The 20772-nt window shown below is 42.7% G+C and overlaps 1 protein-coding gene across 1 annotated transcript in view; it reads left to right on the forward strand.

Moving 5' to 3' along the window:
* Positions 1–4338: 4338 nt before the first annotated feature.
* FAM102B (family with sequence similarity 102 member B) overlaps positions 4339–20772 on the forward strand; it is a 65403-nt gene continuing 48969 nt past the window's right edge. Inside the window, exon 1 of the mRNA XM_040999348.1 lies at positions 4339–4571. Coding sequence (XP_040855282.1) covers positions 4432–4571 — 140 coding nt within the window. The 5' untranslated portion in view covers positions 4339–4431. The remainder of the gene's footprint in view (positions 4572–20772) is intronic.

Genomic DNA, 20772 nt, shown 5'->3' on the forward strand with positions numbered 1-20772 from the left:
TTAGAATAAACTGGTCTGAGTAGGGTAGACAATAAAAGTTTTCTTTTCATAGGCAAAATGTGGCTTTCCACGGACTAACTCAGAGGTCTGAGCGGCTTCAGGCTGGGAGCTCCTGCATGCTGACCCCATGGCTCCACCATGATCATCATGGAGGGAAAGAGACACCTAGAGAACAGTTCAAGGACTTCTCCCCATCTAGTCCTGGAAGTAACCATTATTTGCTCTCACATTTCCCAGGCTAACACTAGTAACACGATCCCACTTAACAGCAAGCAGATTGGCAAATGAAAATTGCCATATGCCAGGAAGTAAAGGAAAACCAGCTGCTAGACAACATAGATAATGTTTATCCAAGTGAGAGACTTTGAATCCAACAGTCAGTTGACTTCTGCTCCTCCAGGTCTTCCAACGGTTTCAATAGCAATGTGATACTTGGATAAAATACCTAGAGTGGTTTCTGATTCCTAGGGAACCAAGACAGATATGTGGTAGAAGCACTCTGTCCCCTCACCTCTCTTCTCCATTGCATGCCCTCTGGGCCTCACTTGGTGATCCAGAAAACTGTTCTTCATGAACCCCATCTTCCAGGGTTTGTTCTCTGGCTCCAAATCACAGGAGGCTTCGAAAGCAAGATGTGAAAGACATCCAGCTATCTCCCAATTTCAACTCTACACTGGTCTGTGTCCCTTGCCCTGTCCTCAGCCCTGTAGTTATTCCACTTTGCTCAAACACTCCATCAGGGCATTTGTTTCCTCTCTTGATCCTGTCCCCTTCCACGTGTTTAAACATCAAGCCATGGCTCTGAGAAAGAGTAACAGACTGTCTCCCACCTTCCAGCTGGACAGTTCTATAAACTGCAAAGCCGACTGGATCACTCTTCTGCCTTAGAACGTTAAGGCTCTCGCCTTGTCACCACACCCCACTCTAAACTGCAGCCAGACAGAACTAATTTCAGTTCCGTTTGCAACACAGGCACTGGCTTCTTCCTGGAAACGCTCCCTACCCCCACACTCAGCCTTCAGGCCTTAGCTCAAATGTCACTCACCCCAGAAGGCCTCCAATTCTCCTGCTGATCCTGGTTAGATATTATCTGGATCTCTCATAGCAGACTCTATCACTATCCCATGGGCCTCACAGTCAAGGCTGCTGCACTGTACAGGATTACCTGCTCACTTGTCTGTGTTTTCCAAGAGGCCCCAGGTCCAGGACTGGGAGCAGTTCAGAGGAAGCCAGGGACTAAAAGCAAATCAGACTCATGCCATTCCACAGCTCCTTGGTGGCATGGACACACGGAACATAACCAGATGGAAGCCCCTTGAAACACACTTAGCAATGATGCCAGCATGTAGGTTTCAATGACAGGGTAAAAACAAAGTAAAAAGGGTTCCATTCAGATGGTCCCCAGCTTTCCCAGTAACTAATGTTACTGGATACCACTAGACTGTAAGACGTGAGTGGCTTGCTCAGTTTCTGCCAATCGCTCCAATTGTATTAGTCAGAGCTTCTCTTCTCAGGTAAATCAAACTTCTCTTCTACTCTCATGGCTGATTCTGTTCTCATAAATTGTCATGGCCACCAGGTCACTTACCTGGACTCATCTCACCAGATTTGCTGTAGCGGTTCTTGGGTAGTACCTTCTGGGCCATGAAAATGGGTCCTTCTCTGGCCTCCTCCCCATCTCTTCTCATAGACCATTCTCCAGCCCTCTCTTGACTGTATCACTCCCCCATTGGTGGCCCTCACCTATGCACAGATGTTTATTCACTTTCATCTCTCTGTTAAGCCAAACAAATGACCACCCCACCAACTTAGAATTAAAAAGGCAAGAACTCAGCCTAAAAATCACACATTCGGATTCCCACCAAGGACTGTCAGTACGGGCACCAAGGACTACATCACAACTGCCAAAGAGACCACAGAGAACTGGAATGCCTTCAGAGGCCAAGAACTCAGAGGATATCCGCCGCCCCCCAAACTTTGGACCTATCCCATGGGATGGAAGAAGCCCGAATCCTTTCTTATAGGATCCAAGGTCATCGGAACAACAGCCAGGAACCCTGAGCGGTCCTCTGAATCAGAAGAATAGTAAACTCCCTTCAGGACTAGGGAGAGGAGCTTTCTCTGGTCCTTACTTATTTCCAACTCTGGGGTCCCACCCTCTGCAATGACCATCAAGGTCACTCCAGAGCCTCCTCCCAAACACACACACACACACTCACTCACTCACAAATTAGACTAGATAGGCAGAAAACAACAAGGAAAGATTGGTCAGCATGGACTCACATATACCTTATTAGGTAGGACACAAAGAATAAGTATTCCTCACCAAGGTATTGAAGATTTCTCTGCACACCCCTCCTAAAACCGTTTTGCACCTCGATTGTTAAAACGTCATTGAAGTAGTCACAGGACGTTGTTAAGAACTTGCATTTAATTTTAACATATTGTTTACTCAGTACTATGTCAATTAATTCCATAACATTATATATTGTTGCTGATGGGGCTTTTAATTGATCGAGATTTTAATCTGTTGGTTTTACCTTCAGACCAGAGAAGGTCTCCCCATGAAGCCGTTGAACTTACCTGGACAATAAGATGCTGGACTCTGTCCTTGGTATATGCTTGCAATGAAGGAATCTCAACTGAACTTGAACTGTGGTTACACAACAAGGTGGAGGAATCCACTATGGGGGGAGGGTTGGGGGGAATTCCAGTACCTATAAAACTGTGTCACATAACACAATGTAATTAATAAAAAAAAAAGCCCACACATTATAAAATCAAGTGGACCACAAAACTACAATATCTAATTGCTCTACTTCTAGAATTTACAGAGAGAAGGAGAGATAGATTTTTCCATCCACTGATTCACTCCCCAAAAGACCACAACTGTCCAAGCTGAGCTGATCTGAAACCAGGAGGCAGGAGCTGCTTCCAGGTCTCCCACATCAATACAGAGTCCCACAGCTTTGGGCCATCTTCCTCAGCTTTCCTAGGCTATAAGCAAGGAGCTGGATAGGAAGTGAAGCAGCCAGGACACAAACTCATGCACACATGGGATGCTGGTGCTTGCAGGTGGAGTATTAGCCAATTGAGCGATGGAGCCCACCTCTGGTTTTTTTTAAAGCCTGCCCTGCACACCTTGATTTTAGACCTCTCAGTTATAAGCATGGCCAACTAAATTGTAAAAGAGACGTAACTCCTTTTGTACTTTTTATGTTTTATTCTGTGATGCATATTAAAACAAGAGAAAATTGCTGTGCCAGCACAGTTCCTGAGCATGTAGTAGGAACTCAACATATTTTGATCCCATTTCTTTTCCTGACCTTACCTTTCGTTTTAATACTTTTTAGAGATTTACTTCTTTTTATTGGAAACGCAGATTTTACAGAGAGAAGGAGAGCCATAAAGATCTCCCATCTGCTGGTTTATTCCCCAAATGGCCACAAAGGCTGGAACGGAGCTGATTGAAATCCAGGAGCCAGGAGCTCCTCTGGCCCTCCCATGCGGGTGCAGGGTCCCAAGAACTCTCAATTGCCACCCTCAATTGCTTTCCCAGGCCATAATCAGGATAGGATGGCAAGGGGAGCAGCTGGGACACATAAGAGACGCCAGCTCTTGCAAGGGGGAATGATCAGCCACTTGAGCCATAGTGCAAGCCCCCAATTTTAATATTTGAAGGCTACTTAATTTCAAGCAAATCTAAGTTTTAGAATTTCTACCAAAACAGTGTCCTGAAGTTTGATTGCTCCTCCCCACCTACGATTCTCAAGGGAAACGAATCACTGGAGGGGAGAGAAAGAAAAGAGGCGGTGCAAAAACTGAAAGGAAAGGCTGAGAGGAAGCAGTAGAAGAAAGCTTTTTTTGGTTGAGTTTGTCTTTTTTTAACGTCCCCACAGGCGTGACGCGCTAACTGCCTTCGCGGGGGTAGTTTCCCCGGCCAAGCGGCTGCCCGCCCCCTATCTCCCCGCCCTCGCTGCCGCTTCCGCCCCGCGCCGCAATGCAGGCCGCGGCCGCTGGGGGCGCCCGGGGCTCCGCGGCGCTGAGGCGCTGAGGCGGCGGCCGTTCTCTGAGCTTCTCTCCGGCTCTCAGACGAACGGCAGCGGCGGCGGCGAGCGGAGCGCTGACAAGGAGCTCACCTCCCCGGGCGAGCTGCAGCACGACCGGCCCCCACGGGCGGCCGGCGTCCGCGCCGCAGCCGCCGCCTCCCTCGGGTCCGGACTGCCGCGAGAGGCAGCGGCGGCGGCGGCCTCCGGCCCGGGCTCGGGCCCGGCCGGTCCGCGGCGCCCCCCGGCCGCGCCTCCGCGCGCAGCTCGCGGCCCCGGCCATGGGGCTGGGCGGATCCGGGGCTCGGCCGAGCTGAGGCGGAGGCGCCTGCCTGCGCGCCCCTTGGGGCCACCGCCGCACCCCGCTCGCCGGCGCCTGGCTCTCATGATGATGAAGAAGAAGAAGTTTAAGTTTAAGGTGGACTTCGAGCTCGAGGAACTCTCCTCGGTGCCTTTCGTCAATGGGGTCCTCTTCTGCAAGATGCGGCTGCTGGACGGCGGCAGCTTCACGGCCGAGTCCTCCAGGTAAGGCGCCCCCCGCGCCGCGCGTCCGAGGGGGCAGCGTGTCGCGCGGTGGCCGCGCGTGCTCCGGCAGGGCTGCCCCTGTCTCCAGGGACGCGCCTGGACTCGGCCAGGAGTTATTGATCGGTGCTGTGCAGAGATTCCTCCTTCGGCCTGGGCGCCTCGCTGCGGATGGCTGCTAGCGGCCGCCGTGCCCTCCCAGGTTCTCTAGGAATGGGAGCGATGGCCAAAGGGAAGAGGAGGCTTCTGTGTTCTCTAAAGACGTTGGAGAAATGCAACGACCGGGCTGAGCTGCTATTACAAACAACAACGAAAAATAACTCCCGCTGCCAGAGCCTGGGCTGAGCCTAACTGCCTGCTTCTCCGTTGTCCATTAGGCGGGAACGTGGGCACCCCTTCCGAGGCCGGGCTTGACTTGAGTCAAGTGTTCCTGGCAGGCGAGGCAAGTCTTTGCTTCATCCCAGAACTGTGCATCCTCCTGGAGTTAGCCGTCTTAGCAGTTGGCCACTAGTGTGGTTCCCAAAGGGCATTCCAGAGCCCTGGCCACTCCAGGTGGGCACCATGAACAGGGGACAGAAAGAGCCGGTGTGGCCGCGTCCATTGAGTAACTTGAGGGCTAGACGCGGGTTGACGGATTTTCTGCAAGTTTTTCTTTGCAAGAAAATTTTGACTTTTTTTTTTTAAACGTGACCTTTAGAGTTCCCGAGGCCAAGGATAATTAATAGTCAGTGGTTGTCCAGCCTTCAAATATACTGGTCTGTTTTTTGCCCTAAAAGACTTCTGACTTTATTTGTCATCTTATTAATAATGTATAGGAAATAATGTCAATGAGCTGTGGAATTGGGGCCAGAAAAATGTCGACTGTAGCAATATCGAAGCCTGCAGATGCCAGAAAATAGCTGGTTGGCCAAACCAAAGGAGAGATGAAACACTATTGATCCTCAGAATTAAGCAGTAGTCCTCTGAGGATAGCTTTTGTCATTGAACTATGATGACAAATTTATGCCTCTTCGGTTAATTAATTATACTACAGGCATTTGTTAATGTAAGCTAGAAAGATGCCAGTGCTTAACGCTGTTGCAAGGCCCGAGGCAATCGACCAGTGTCTTGCAGGGGCAGGTGACAGCCTCCTCCTGGGTCCTTGAGGTGATTTCCCTGCAACCCCTTGGACAGTTAGCGCCAGTCTTCCCCGGCCAGTGCTGACACCTGGTGGTTGGGACACTCCTCCAATACCTCCTTTTACCTCCTGCCCAAAACTGATTTGGCATTATTTCTCACAAGTCAGTTTGTCCTAGATGCAATCATTTTTTCACCAAATACATGTGTCTTGGCTGTTAAAGAATACTATGTGATTTCATCCTCACTGCAAGTTGGTAGAGAGAGGATTCCCATTTAGTGAACAAATAAACCGAAGCTCAGGTGGCATACCTAACTTTCAGAGGTTCTCGTAGCTGCTAAGTGCAATGCCAAGATTCTGGAACAGGTTTGTCCAAACTCAGAAGGGGGGATGTCAGGAAAAGGGGGAGGATATGTGTGTTTTGAAAAAGAATTTCTGAGCAGAAAGCTTTCTGATAGTTTTAATGAGCAAGGAGTGTGATATGTACTTTGCAAGAGTTGAAAATGAAAAAGAAAATCAACTATGCTGGGTTAAACCCTGCCCCTTTGTCTTCCAACCAAAATCTGATTTTAGTCCATATAATTAGGGTTAAGAATAATTCTCTTCTAACCAAACAGTTGAAGAAGCCATACTGTTAGAGGGAAATGCTTTTTAGCAAGGGGCCTCTCATGTTGGTGGAGATTGTTAGTGTAAAGCTGAGAGTGAGGGTTTGGAACAAAGCGGTTGAAGCCTAAATCCCAGGCCCATGGGAGTGAGCTTCTGCAAACCCCCTCTGTAAAATGAAAACTGCCACTGACGTGGAGTCGCTGTGACGATTTGGTCACATGCTGGGCCTTAAACACCTGTCAGCACTCTGGCACCCAACGTTCAGACAAGCAACTCATCCCAGAAGGTCTGTTTCCTTTAGATGTTATGTTAATTCCTTTAGCCTGACGACTGCAGAAAGGCTGGTTGGAGAAAGATAACCTTATTTTACAAGGAAAACCAGAAAACCCAAAACATCTAAAATAAGTAAATCATTTCAGAATTGCATAACTTTTGGTTAGTAGTTGCCATTCCAGGCAGAGTGTGCCTAATTAAATGCAAGATTTTCTTTTTAAAAAATTATGTATGAACCTTATAGTTCACCTATAGTTCACTCTGCCGTTTCGCCCATAAAAATCATCAGTGAATTGCATAGAAAAGAATTCATATAGCGAACCCATGACTGATGTCCTTAGAAAGGCCTGCTAACAGGGGTATGCTTGGCTGATCTGGAAACTTGAAATAGTTCCCTATGTGTCCTAAAACTACCTAAATGGTAAGAGTGGCTCACTGTGCCTGTTCTATATAATGTTTCTTATGCTAAACACGTAAGAGGCTAGAGTTTTAGTCCATGGTAGACAAGGGATACCTCAGTGATCAACTCTAATAAGGAACCCTGAACAGCAAGTCTCTAATGAGTTCCCCTGTAATCAGCACAAATTTTTGTAATTTAGTTATTAGGGAAATTGTGTGTGCTGGATCTGTTTTGTGTCCTTTTGCCCTAATAAATCTAAGCCATGATTAAACCATGGATATGTTGAGTCTTCAGCATCCTCCTAATGAATTACCAAACACAAAGGTGTGGTCTTAGGGAACACATGCTTGAGTCTATGTATAACAGTATTAATTTTGCTAGGAGTCTTTGAGGTACATAGAAACTTACAAATGTATGAGTATATATATAATTGTTATTTTATATATGTTCACATATAAAAACAAATATGTTTTGTAAACACATGTATGTATGTATTTGAGAAAATTTTAAAGAAGTCTGTGGGAAGTGTAATGAAGAGATAATGTCCATTTTTCATGAATATTTAAAGAGGTTCACACACACATTTATGTTGGGTTGTATAAAACCTAAACATGCAGTCATTCCATGTTCACCAGATATTAGTTGAACATTTACCAGACTGCCTGTTGAACTGTGAGAAGGATCACCAATACAAGTGTCCACAAGGAAATTAACCCTACATGATGAACTTAGATTTGAGATATACTCATCTAACTTCTGGACAGTATGACTTAATGTTTATTCAGTGGGTCAGACTATGAGTGTTGGTGATATTCTTGAAAGAAGAGTTTATTTGCATCTGTATTGGTTGTTAAAACCATAACAGCATTTCAGTTGAGTGTGCTGGAGGAAGGCCTTGCCTTGGCAAGGAGACTTGGGGGGACAGACTTGAGTAAGTCCTTGTTAACAAAATGGGGCTAGGCCAGCCCATTGCAGAGACTGAGATTAGAACCAGATTTTGAATGCCGTTAGGAAGAGTTTGCTTTCTGCTGCATGTAGAAAAAAATTCCATCCAAGTTCATGAGCGGAGTTGTAATGTGATTGAAGTGGTATTTAAGCTATCTGGAAGGCTAATGCTGTTGGGACTCAAGTGGGGGAAAAATTAGAGCTAGGGAAGCAAAATAGAAGGTTATTAAGATAACCAAGACAGGAGCTGAAGAGAACCTGTAATGCAAGTGGTTAAAAAATGGTAATGCCAAGACAGATGGCTTTGATTCCATAACAGAAGTAGAAGAGTAAAAAAAAAAATCCCTTTTGTTTTATTTGAGGGGGGATATTATATCTATTAATGGAGGGGATATATAACACATATAACATGTTACACATAACACACTACAGTTAAGGTGACAGTGAGCCTAATGAAAAAATTATTCAGTGAATTTTGGGGATTTCTTACGTTCCAACGTATTGAAACCTTGCAAGGTTGCATACTCAAGTGCACTTTTAGAATTGCTTTATACTATTTTGTGCTTTAAAGATGATTGGTGAAAATTAATGTTGAAAGTATCCAGTTCTCCCTTGGAAGATTTGTTCAGGAAAGATTTAGAAAAATATTAAAACTAAGTTTTTATCTGTAATAAATGTTATTAAAGTAGTCAGGATAAGTAGTCAGATTTTTTACATATGTAGTTAAAATATTTGGAAAATATATTGTACAATAATAGTGGTCTAATCAACTGAAGACAATTTGCTGGCTAATCAAATATTTTGGAGATCTTTAAAAAAGACAGGATATTGCATTGTTTCTTTTTAGGGTTCTTCCTTTGTCGATAGTATTTAAATTACTTTTAAAATTTATTAAGAATGTCAGAACAAGTTCAGTTCTGGTTTACTTAAAGAATTCATAAGATTTTTTCTATGTTTTTAGAATTCCAGTTTGCCTTATTTGGTTCATCTTTCTCTCTCTCTTTTTTTTGTACTGATAGCTAAATATTTCTGCAAGTTTCACATGGGTTTGTAGCAAAAACACATGTGAATTCAGGGAGTGTCCGGGAAGCTTCAGCACATCTGTGTATCAGATCTCTTTGTAAACTAGCTGGGAGGATTTTTTTTCTCATTTTTGGCTATAGTTCATCTTTTTGTTTTCAAGATTTTGATTCATGTTTTCATTGTGTAATCTTTTTAGTCATTTTTTTTCCTTACTGCAAAGGTAGCATAGTTCCATGGGGGAAAACCTAGAAAAGCAAAAAAAAAAAAAAAAAAAAGTAAAAATTGAACATTTACGAGAGTTATTAGCTCTCACTAACATGTTGATATATTTTAGTGCAGGAACCGTTACAGATCCACTCACTCCCATTCTCCTTCACACCGTTATCACATCTCTTTTTAACCAAAGTGAGATCATATTGTATACGATGCTTTGTAAACTTAGCATATTTTACCATATTATTAAATATTCAATTATAAGATTATTTAGTATAATTCTATTATCCGATTATGAAATTCCATGATTTATTGAACCAAATCTCTTTTTAACTAGTGTTGCCTTTTTGTAAATATTTTTGTAAGCTATAGTAAGCATCTTTATAGCCAAATTTGGGGCGCATCCAGTATTTAGAGTTGACATTTAGAAATGGATTTATTGAGTCACAGTGCTTTTGCTGTGTTTTAACAACTTGTCCTTCTCCGTATTAAGCTGATTTTATAAGATCAATTAATGGTAACAGCAAATATCAGAAGTAGCCAGAATTTATAAAATGCTGTCTGAACGTGTGGCGCCAAACTCATTATTGGCTGAAGCTAGCAATCCATGTCCATGTCTGGGTGTATGTCTAAAGGGCTGATACCAGTATGTTGAAGAGGCACCTGAACTCTCGTGTTTTATTGCAGGATTATTCACAAGAGCCAAAATGTGTGTTTAAAAGACAAATGGATAAAGAAAATGTGGTCTATCCAATGTAATACTGCCCAGCCTTTAAAAATAATGTCCTAGTACTGTTTGACTTTTGCTACAACTTGGATGAGCCCATAAGGGACATTGTGCTAAATGAAGTAAGCCAGGCACAGAACAAAGTACTGCATAATGCTGCATGTATATGTGGCTTCATATATGTAGAAAGCAGAATGATGGCTTCCAGGGGTACAGACAGAGCGGGGAGATGGGCTACTGTTGCTCAAAGACAAAGTGTTGGTTAACAGGATGAATAAGTTCCAGAGACCTGTTGTGGAGTATAGTGCCATAGTTAATATAGCATTTACCTGGACTTTGCTAAGCGAGTAGGTTGTAAATGCTCTGAGAAAAAATGATAAGCATTTTGAGTTGATGAATATAGCATTTCACAGCATGCATATATATCAAAACATCACATTTGTATACTGTAAATGCCAACTACACTGTAAGTAATGTATATAAAAATAATTCTTTATGCCCTAACTAGAAATGGTGTCATCAGTTCACATTATTCTGATAGTGGTAATAATAATAGCTGACATTGGCTAAGCACTTTCCCAATGCACCAGGAGCTTTCCTCAGCCTCTACAATTAATCTTCAACAGAATCCTCTGAGGGAAATACTATTACTATATTGTGATCATTACCTTTACAATGATTACTAATACTGTTTATTGTATACCTGAGGAAACAAGCTCAAAGCAATACTGAGGATTACTTGGCTACTAAGTGGCAGTGCTGGAGGCATGCTGGCTTTAAGGACCTTTTTAAATTTTTAAAAGAGTGTTTCTTTTCTCAAGACGCAGGGAGATAGTGAGAACTCTCATCTGCTATTCTCTTCCCAAATGCCTACAACAACTGGGGTTAGGTCAGGGCCCCAACCAGGAACTGGGAGCTAGTTCGAGGCTACCCTGTCACTGCTAGGAACCCAGCCCCTTGAGCCTTCACAGTGCTTCCCAGGGTCTGCATCGGCGGGAAGCTGGGGTTGGGGACCTGAGCCAGGAATCAAACCCAGGCACTTGGATGTGGGATGTGGGCATCTTTTACTTTATTTTATAAGATTTACTTTATTTATTTGAAGGGTAGAATTAAAGAGAGGAAGAGACAGAGATCTTCCATTCACTGGCTCAGGCCCCAAAAGGCTGCAGTGACTAGGGCTGGGCCTGGTGGAAGCCAAGAGGCAGGAGCGCTGCCTAGTCTCCCTCACAGGTGTAAGGGCACAAGCACTTGTGTGGTCCCTGCTGCTTTTCCAGTGGGTTATTAGGAAGTTAGATCTTCAGAAGTGGAGCCCTGGGATTTGATTGGGTATCCACATGGAATGCTGGGATCACAGATGGAAGTTTAACTTGCCATGCCATAGCACCAGACCCTGGTATGTGGACATCTTAACCATTAAGTTAAATGCCTGCCTCCAAAGACCATTATTAATCATTAAACTCAGATTTTATATAGTATGATTTCTCATTTTTATGCATTACAAAATTATGTTAAATAATTATATATGCATATAAGTATTACTTTTTTTGAGTATCAGTCTTGGAAAAACCAGTTGTAGTTTTTGACACTGCTAGATATATTAAAACTAACCCCTTTAGCTTTGCCTCAAGGTAGTTTTACCTGAAAGATAAGAGAGTGGTCTTTGTGTAAATACTACCACTCCTCTCCAAAAATATACCTTTACATTATTCAGCCCAAAACTTCAGTCTCATTACTGGTTTTTGAGGGATAGTATCCAAAGAAGATTTGGAGGTTCTGAGGAAGTTTTGAGTTACGTTGGTAATGAGAGTCTAGGGTAAATCTAAGAGAAGAGATTTGTATCAGTGTTTGGCACAGTGATTAAGTTGTGTTTGGTACTCCTGCATCATGTCCCATATCATCTGCTGCTTCCCAGGGTGCACGTTAACTGGAAGCTGGATTACAAGTGGCATCAAACAGCATGGTGATTGAGGACGCTGTGGGTGTCGTGGAGCATTACTGCTGCTGTGTTTTGTAGAGTTGCTTCCACTCTTTAGTCTGGGAATGGGGAAGTAACATGCTGACTTAGGGCTGGAAGTGCAGTCTCCTCTGACACAGACCTTAGCATTCTCAATAGCAACCATGAAAGGTGAAGAAAGGGCAGGAAGTTAAAAAGGGCCAAAAAGCTTCCATAGGGAAATGGAGGGGAAGCTGACCAAGGACAAGTCTAAAAGACCCCACTGAAATTTACTTATTCATTGGTGAAATAGAGAAGAAAATAATTCCCTTCCACTGGTTCAAGTGACCTGCAGCCATCCAGGTAGGGACAAATGCCAAAGCCAGGAAATCGATTACCTGAGCCATCACCTCTGTTTCTCAGAGTCCGTGGTAGCATGAAGCTGTGTCAGGAACGGAGCTGGGGACTCCCACAGGGACATGGGCATCCCAGCTAGGTCTGAGGCACTAGCAAAATTGCTGCTCCTCCAGCTGAACTTTTAAATCTTGAGAGTCAGTGATTTTAATATGCATATTCATATATCTTTCTCCCAGAGTACTTGTAAGTCAGATATATGAGAAAATGGGTGATAGTAATTGCTTCAGGTTTAAAAGTTTATAGGTAGGTAGAAAGGCTATGGAGGCAAAGAAACCAAGAGAGTTGATAAGAAAGGAATTTAAGGAATCCTGCTTTTGTAAAGAAATGTAAGGAAGGAAACCAGGCCAGAAAGATCACTCAGGAAAATATGGAATAGCTGGAGGATGCAGGCCACAGAGATGGCAGAGGAAGATATGTATAGAAGAAATGGAGCTGTGAAGAACTTGGATAGGGGTGGGAGTTGTGCTCACAGATTGTGACATGAAGGCTTAAGATTACTACAGCAATCTAGAGTTGACAAGAGCCAGAGAATGAGGGCTGCTGCAGTGGTATAAAGACAGAGATAGGACAAAGAGTGCTAAGTTATTTGCACAGTATTAAAATAGCCAGTATACTCTGGTTTCTCTTCAGATCGTATAAATCTTTTGCCTTAAAATAGCCAGTATGACTGCAGGTGTTGGCGTGAAGCGAGAAAAATTACAAAACAGGTACTGCACTGTGACATCAACTAGGAGACAGGCAGATATCACATGATTCAAGCCTTGAAGCTGTAAGCTTTGAAGTGGAGGAGTTATAGCATTTAAGTAGCGCTGATGGTGTTAGGAAAGTGCTGAAGCTGTGAAAGGAGGGGTGCAGAATAAACATCACCCACTGTCAAGTGATGCAATCCAAGCAGCGTCCTCACAAGAGAGCTGGTTTTCAGTTAGTGCACTGTTCCACCATGAGGTGGAGAACGCATGAGAGTTTGTGTAACCCTGGAACAGAGGTTTTAGGTCATTTTATGGTTTGGGTTGGAAAAGAGAACACCCACAGGAGAATGAATCAGAGTCAGGAAGAATAGAAGCACAGGACAGAGTAGACGGGCTTAGAGAGAATAGGTGACCAGGACTTGCATTTTACTCTTTTCCTGTCCGTTATAGGAATGAAAGGTGGTGCTAGGGCTGGCAAACCTTAAGAGGACCCTCAGGGATGTCGTATCCAAGGCCTGGGTGATACAGGCCTGTCCAGTTACTACTTAAAGGAGTGTAACAATGAAGTCATGTCAGGTCTTACCATTCACTTTGTGGAAGGTCTTGCTGCCTTCTGTGACCTGTGTCTCTTGTCTTACACTCTACCTACAATCTTTTTTTTTTCTTAAAGATTTGTTTATTTTTCATTACAAAGTCAGATATACAGAGAGGAAGATCTTCCATCCAATGATTCACTCCCCAAGTGAGCACAACGGCCGGTTCTGTGCCGATCTGGAGCCAGGAGCCAGGAACTTCCTCCAGGTCTCCCACGTGGGTGCACGGTCCCAAGGTTTTGGGCCAACCTTGACTGGTTTCCCTGGCCACAAGCAGGGAACAGGGTGGGAAGTGGAGGTGATGGGATTAGAACCGGCGCCTATATGGGATCCTGGCACGTTCAAGGCAAGGACTTTAGCTGCTAGGCCACCACTCCGGGCTGTCTACCTACAATCTTAAAGTTCATGCTCTGTTTAACTTGCATTTGAGAGCATGAAACAGCCCTTCTCCTGTTCTTTCCGTTTCCCTGAATATTTGATTTCATCCCCTCTGATATCCAGGGGGTGGGCATCGGACACAGCAGTTGCCGCTTGGAACACCTGCACCACGTGGTGGAGTGCTGGTCCTGCTTTGCTTTTGACCCAGCTTCCTGCAGATGTGCCTTCTGAAAGGCAGCAGAGTATGGCTGTACTCACCCAGGGAGCCTGGATGGAGGTGTGGCTCCTGCTTCAGTCTCGCCCAGCCTTCTCATTCATTTTCCATCTTTCTCCCCCTTTCCTTTCCACCCTCCCCAGATAAAGTAAAAATACTGCAAGTTAACATTAAAAAACAATATTTAACTATAAAGATTTTCTGTTGTATATTTTGCCACCATTTAAAAATATGAATATTCTGCCTCCTACAAAGTTTTTATTAGGTTAAATTAATTATGTTAAATATTTGAATATGGTAATGTATTTAAGTAAATTAGTCATAGTAAAAGAAAGATTTCTCCGTGTTAAATTTCCTGATTTGGAAACATACCATGAATCTTTAAAAAAAATATTTTTAAAAAACACTTGTTTTTGTAAGTGTTACAAAGAGAAGGAAAGAGGAAGGAAACAATGTTGCACCTGCTGGTTTGCTCCCCGGGTAGCCATCTTCTGCGCTCTCTCAAACCATTGCCAGAGAGCTGGATTAGAAGTGGCGCAGTCAGTTCACAAAATAACACACCTATGATGTGCTGGCATCACAGATGTTGGCTTAGCCCACTACAGTGCAACGCCAGCCTCGTGAGTTTTCTGTAACAGCAGTGCTGAGTCTATTAAGTTTTTCTATTGCTAATATGACTTAATAAAATATAGACTTACAAATTCATACAGTAATTATTCTGTGTAAGTTTAGTTAAAGCCCCTTTGTCATAGGACAACTCTTTAGTAACTCATTCATTGGAAGGAATGACCAAACTATTTGTTTCAAAGAGGCTGCACTGGAAAATGGATGCCTGGTTGAAGATTCACTGTTGCTGCAACACTCTTTAAAATTGTTTTTAACATTAAACACAAAGCAAATGTTGTTAGAATTAAAATATATAACATTCTGTAACTTACTGGGTAAGTCCTGCTCACATGACACAACTTGTTTTTTTAATTGGAAAAGCCAATTAATGGAGAAAAGGACAGACAGAGAAGAAAAGATCTTTCAACAGTGGTTCACTCCCCCCAAATGGCAACACTGGCTAGGAACTTGAGTTGATCTGAAGTCAGTAGCCTCTTCCGAGTCTCCCATGCAGGTACAGGGTCCCAAGGACTTGGACAATCCACCGCTGCTTTCCCAGGCCACAAGTAAGGAGCTGGATGGGAAGTGGAGCAGCCAGGACACAAACTGACACCCATTGGAAGGCTGGCACTTGCTAGTGGAGGATTAGCCTATTGAGTTGTGGCACCAGCTCCACATGCCACAGCTCCTAAGGAATGTTCCCTAGTTTCTCAGCCAGAGTTAGTAGTTCTCTTCTGCCTTTGAACTTGAAGAGATTAATAAGATTGAGTCATAAAGGGGATTCAGTTACCACATTACTTAGCAGTTCCCTTCCTAGGTATGTATCCAAGATAAAAAATACGGTGTTCACGCAAAAACCTGCACACAAATTTTAATAGCAACATTCATCATTTATGGTAGCCAAAAAATTGAAACATATCCAATTTTCATGAACTGATGAGTGGATAAGTAATGTGATTCATCTCTAGAATGGAGTATTATTTGGCAATGAAGTTTGGCCCGGTGCGATAGCCTAGTGGCTAAAGTCCTCGTCTTGCACACCCGGGATCCCATATGGGTGCCGGTTCTAATCCTGGCAGTTCCACTTCCCATCCAGCTCCCTGCTTGTGGCCTGGGAAACCAGTGGAGGATGGCTCAAAGCTTTGGGAACCTGCACCCACGGGGGAGACCAGGAAGAAGCTCCTGGCTCCTGGCTTCAGATTGGCTCAGCTCCAGCTGAATCATCAGACGGAAGATCTTCCTTTCTGTCTCTCTTCCTCTCTGTATATCTGTCTTACACATAAAAATAAATAAATCTTAAAAAAAAAAGATGAAGTTCTTGTGCATTGATGGAATCTGGAAACATCATGCTACAAAGCAAGACACAAAAGATCATGAGTTGTATAGAACAATTTATATAAAATGTTTGTGATAAGCAAAATCTAGAGAGAAAGTAGGTTGGTTTTTACTAGAATGTCTGCTAATGGTTATGGAGTTTCTTTCAGAGGTGATGGAAATGTTTTAAAATTGATTTTAGTAGATGTTTCACACCCTGAATATGATGTGGGAAACAAATGGATTGAATTAGAGACTTTAATTGGGTGAATTGTATGATATGCAAATTACATCTCAATAAATTTTATTCAAGTATTTTCTGTAAAAAAAGAATATTAAGCCAATCTAATTTTTTAGACGTTTTTATTTTAAAATACCTGTTGGGAGTCATACTGTATTGTAGATACTATTTTAGGCATTAATTATTTCTGTTATTTTGTTAAATTCAGTTTTTCACATTAGGAGATTATTTTTATTAATATTCATTTCTATGGCCATATAGTGGGTGCAAATTTTAGTTGTGTGACCTAAATTTTATTCACCTACTATAATCTGTGTGGTGGCTATTTATATTAAGTCCAATTTTCAGGACCAGATTTTACATACCTAAATTCTGTTAAAAATTCTTAATTCACAAGGCAATTTATAGCTAAGATCAAACATTGTCCAGTGTCATTTTAGCCAGTTATTGTCAATAATGTTCATTATGGTTCTAAGAAAAACCTGCACAGTTCCTGTCTTTCTTAGCTAATCCAAGAGAGGATTTTGAGCTTTGCCCTCTAAGGCTTAGGGAGCAAAGATCTGCAGGAGCGAGTTGTTCTGCAGATAGACAGTGTTGGCCAGGGAGGGAGCACACATGTTGAACGGCTGTGTTGAAGCCGCGCCGGAAGTGTGCACTGAGGACCAAACTTCGGCAGACCTTGGATGCTGCAGCGTGAACATTGCATTTCATTCTATAGACCAGGTTGTTGTGGCCATTTGGGGAGTGCACTTGCAGATGTACTGTTCTTGGTGTCTCTGTTGCTCTGCCTATCAAATTAAATAGTTAGTTAGCTCAATTAATACCAAATCACCTCAGAAAATTTGAAAAATAATAAAAAATTAAAAAGAAAATGTTACCCATGAAAGATAACTACTGTTAGTGTTTTGGGATATAGTTTTCCATTTTGTTTTTGTGTACAATTGAAACCATATAACATACACATTTTTTTCTCTTGCTTTCTACCATGAACATTGTGATAATAGCAATTTCCATGTCATTAAAAAGCTGTGTACTCATATTAAGTTCCATATAGGGAATGTTCTTCCATCAACTAAGTAACAATTGTGTTTGGATTATTTCTGTTGTTTTCTATGTATTCCTTTTATTTCTGATAGTGAGTTCCTTAGCGTGAACATTTGAATGTAGAGGTGACAAGCAAGGGATGCAATGATGTGTCGCAGGTGGCTGAGAGATTGTGTCTGAAGCAGAGTAGAAAGTCAGGATTGAAGACCATGATTTTTAAAGCAATCCACATGTCCTGGGAAATGAAGTCCAGCATAGTGTGTAGAATAAAGCACAAAGATCAGAAAACAAAACCTTGACAGAAACAGACCTACTTAAGAGTAATTAGACTGAAATTTTGGAGAGAAATGCATGTCACAGAAGATAACCAAGGAAAGATCTGGGGGAGAGGTTGTTCAGCTCTGCCATAGTGTAGACAGATGGGGGGCTGCGAGGAATTCTATCAGAATTGTAGGAGTGGAAACTAGATTTGAGGAAATGAGAGTATGAGCAGGTGACGAGGCATCAACCATAATTGTTCCTTGGGAGATAGGTTAAAAAAGGAAAGTGTAACTAAAAGGAAGAAAACAGCGCACAGTTTATCTCCTGTATTGTTGGGATACAAATGTGAACGTGATTATAAGTTAGGGCAAAGGAATAGCATAAAATAGGGGTGCAAACATTTAAAACAAATTGATGAATGAAAATCATACCTGCTGTCTTTTTAAACAGTAGTTAATCAATTTGAGAAATAGACCAAAAGTGTCCCCATCTGCTGTTTCACTCCCAGATGTCTGCAATAGACAGACGTGGGCCAGGACCCCAAATGCAAGCCAAGAACTCGATACCGCCCTTGCATGCGGAGAGCAGGAATCCAAGTACTGGAGTCACCACTGCTGCCTCCCAGGCAGGTCTGCATTGGCAGGCAGTTGGAGTCAGGAGCTGGAGCTGGGAATCCAACCTCTGCCCTCCAATATGGGATGTGGGGGGAATTAGCCACTAAAGTAGATGCCCACTCCCCTATCTACTCTCTGAAAATTTTATTTCTACCTTAAAAACCTGATTGCAGCAAGGTGGAGGAATCCACCATGGATGGTGGGTTGTGGGAGGGCTGGGGGAAATCCCAACACCTATAAAACTGTTTCACATAATACAATGTTACTAACAATTAAAAAAGAAAAAACCTGATTGCGGGGTAGATGTACAGCATAGAGATTAAACACTTCTAGAGACAGTCAAGTCCCATGTAAGAATGACTGGGTTAGAATCCCATCCCCACTCTCCTTGAAGCTTTCTGCCAGTGCGCACCCTGGAGGCAGTAGGTGATGGCTCAAATATTTGGATTCCTGCCGCCCTTAGTTAGTTCCAGGCTTCTGGCTTCAGCCTGGCCCAGGCCCTGTTGCAGACATTCAGAAAGTTAAGCCACCTGTGGCTCACTTTCTGCCTATCAGAGGGGAAAAAAAACCCAACAAACTTGTTTACTGGTTTCAATAGAGATTCTCAAACTTTCTGCTAATCAAATGCTGTTTTTGAGCATTGTGGATTAGAAACTGGCTTACACTCAAGATTTATTTTATCGTAACGAAATGAGGAACTACCCATAATATTGATTTTGGTTTTTGTGTGTTTGCTTTGACTCATGTGAGTGAGTCATCACTAGCATACCATTAGAATGAACTCACTTAGTGACGTTTTCTTTCTAGTTAAACTTTTATGTTTCCTTCTTCATAGACCGCAACCACGTTTCAAACGCAGTTCCTGGGATATCTATAGTGTTGATGTCTAAACATACAGTTACTAAGACTTTACCCCTTTGAGGTTTTAGGGTCCTGTGACAAGTTTTGTTTTTTAAAATATTACCTTTGGGGCCTGGTGCAGTAGCCTAGTGGCTAAAAGCCTTGGCTTCCACACTGGAATCCCATATGGGCAGTGGTTCTAATCCCAGTGGCCCTGCTTCTCATCTAGCTCCCTGCTTGTGGCAGTTGAGGACAGCCCAAAGCCATGGGATCCTGTACCTGCATGAGAGGCCCAGAAGAGGTTCTGGGCTCCTGGCTTCAGATTGGTGCAGCTTTGGTTGTTGCAGCCACTTGGGGAGTAAATCAATGGACAGAAGATCTTTTTCTCTGTCTCTCCTTCTCTCTGTATATCTAACTTTCCAATAAAAATAAAATAAATCTTTAAAAACATATATCACCTCTGGTATCCCTTCCAGAAAATGGTCATTTCTTATGATCAGGGTATGACTTGCAGAAAACTTTCAAGGGTCTTACTTGGATTCCTGTGGATTTCATTGCTTTTATGAACAAAGCAGAAACAGTTTTAGAAGTAACAGCCCCAGGAAAGCAGTTGAGAAAGATCATTTAGTTCTTACAAAAGAAGGTAATTGTTCCAAAATTTTGCTTTAGGCTAAATAAATTACCTTTTTATTAGCAACTATAAATTACCTATTAATAAAAAGATAAATTAATCATCAATTTTATAAACAAATAATGTGTTTCTTAATTATATACAGTTGAAAACTATAAACTTTCTTATACCAATAAAGTGCCAGCCTTTCCAAAGCAAGCAGGGACTCAGCAACAGTTGTAATATTAACGTTTGACTTTTCCTCATCTGATAAACAGCTGTGACTTAAAACTGAAAAGCAGGTGTTTGGCCCATCAGTTAAGATGCTCCCATTCCGTATCAGACTGCCTAAATTCAATCCGTGACTCCAGCCCCTGACTCCAACTTTCTGCCGGTATAGACCCTGAGATGCAAGCAGTGATGACTCCCATTTCCGGGTTTCCAGTTCCCAGTCTCATCCTTGGCCATTGTGGGCATCTTGGTGAACTATCTTAGCCTCTCACTTAAATATATTTTGAAAATTAAATTAATTTGGAGTGCCTTCGGAGGCTAAGTACTCTGAGGTCACCCACTCCCACTTGAATCTCCCACATGGGATAGAAGAAGTCCAAATCCCTCCTCACAGAGCACAATGTCACTGGAACAACAGCCAGGAGCCCTGCGTGGTCTACAGAAACAGAAGAACAATAAACTCCCTCCAAAACCAGGGAGAGGAGCTTTCTCTGGACCTTACTTAGTTCCAATACTGGATCCCCACCCTCTCTTGCAATGACCATCAGGGTTGCCCTGGAGCCTCCCCAAAACAAAACAAAACAACAAAAAATTAGAATAGACAGAGAACAACAAGGAAAGCTTAGAACTAGACAGGAAACAATCAGCGGGTACTCACACATACCTTACTGGATAGGACATGAAAATAAACTACTCCTAACTAGGGTATGGAGGATCTCTCTGCACACCCCTCCCCACAGTGTTCTATGCCTCAACGGGTGTCACATGCCTTGCTAAAGGTATAAGCTAGTTTAGACTATCCTAAAATCTGCCAAGTTAAGTAAAAATTATGCTTCAACACAACAAACTGCCTAATACTACAATGAAAATAGACATGAGACAGCTGAATAGTATCCTATAGCCAATATAAGGTAG

The sequence above is a fragment of the Ochotona curzoniae genome, unplaced genomic scaffold, assembly GCF_017591425.1.
Source record: "Ochotona curzoniae isolate NIBS_2020 unplaced genomic scaffold, NIBS_Ocur_1.0 scaffold_1037, whole genome shotgun sequence".
Lineage (NCBI taxonomy): Eukaryota > Metazoa > Chordata > Mammalia > Lagomorpha > Ochotonidae > Ochotona > Ochotona curzoniae.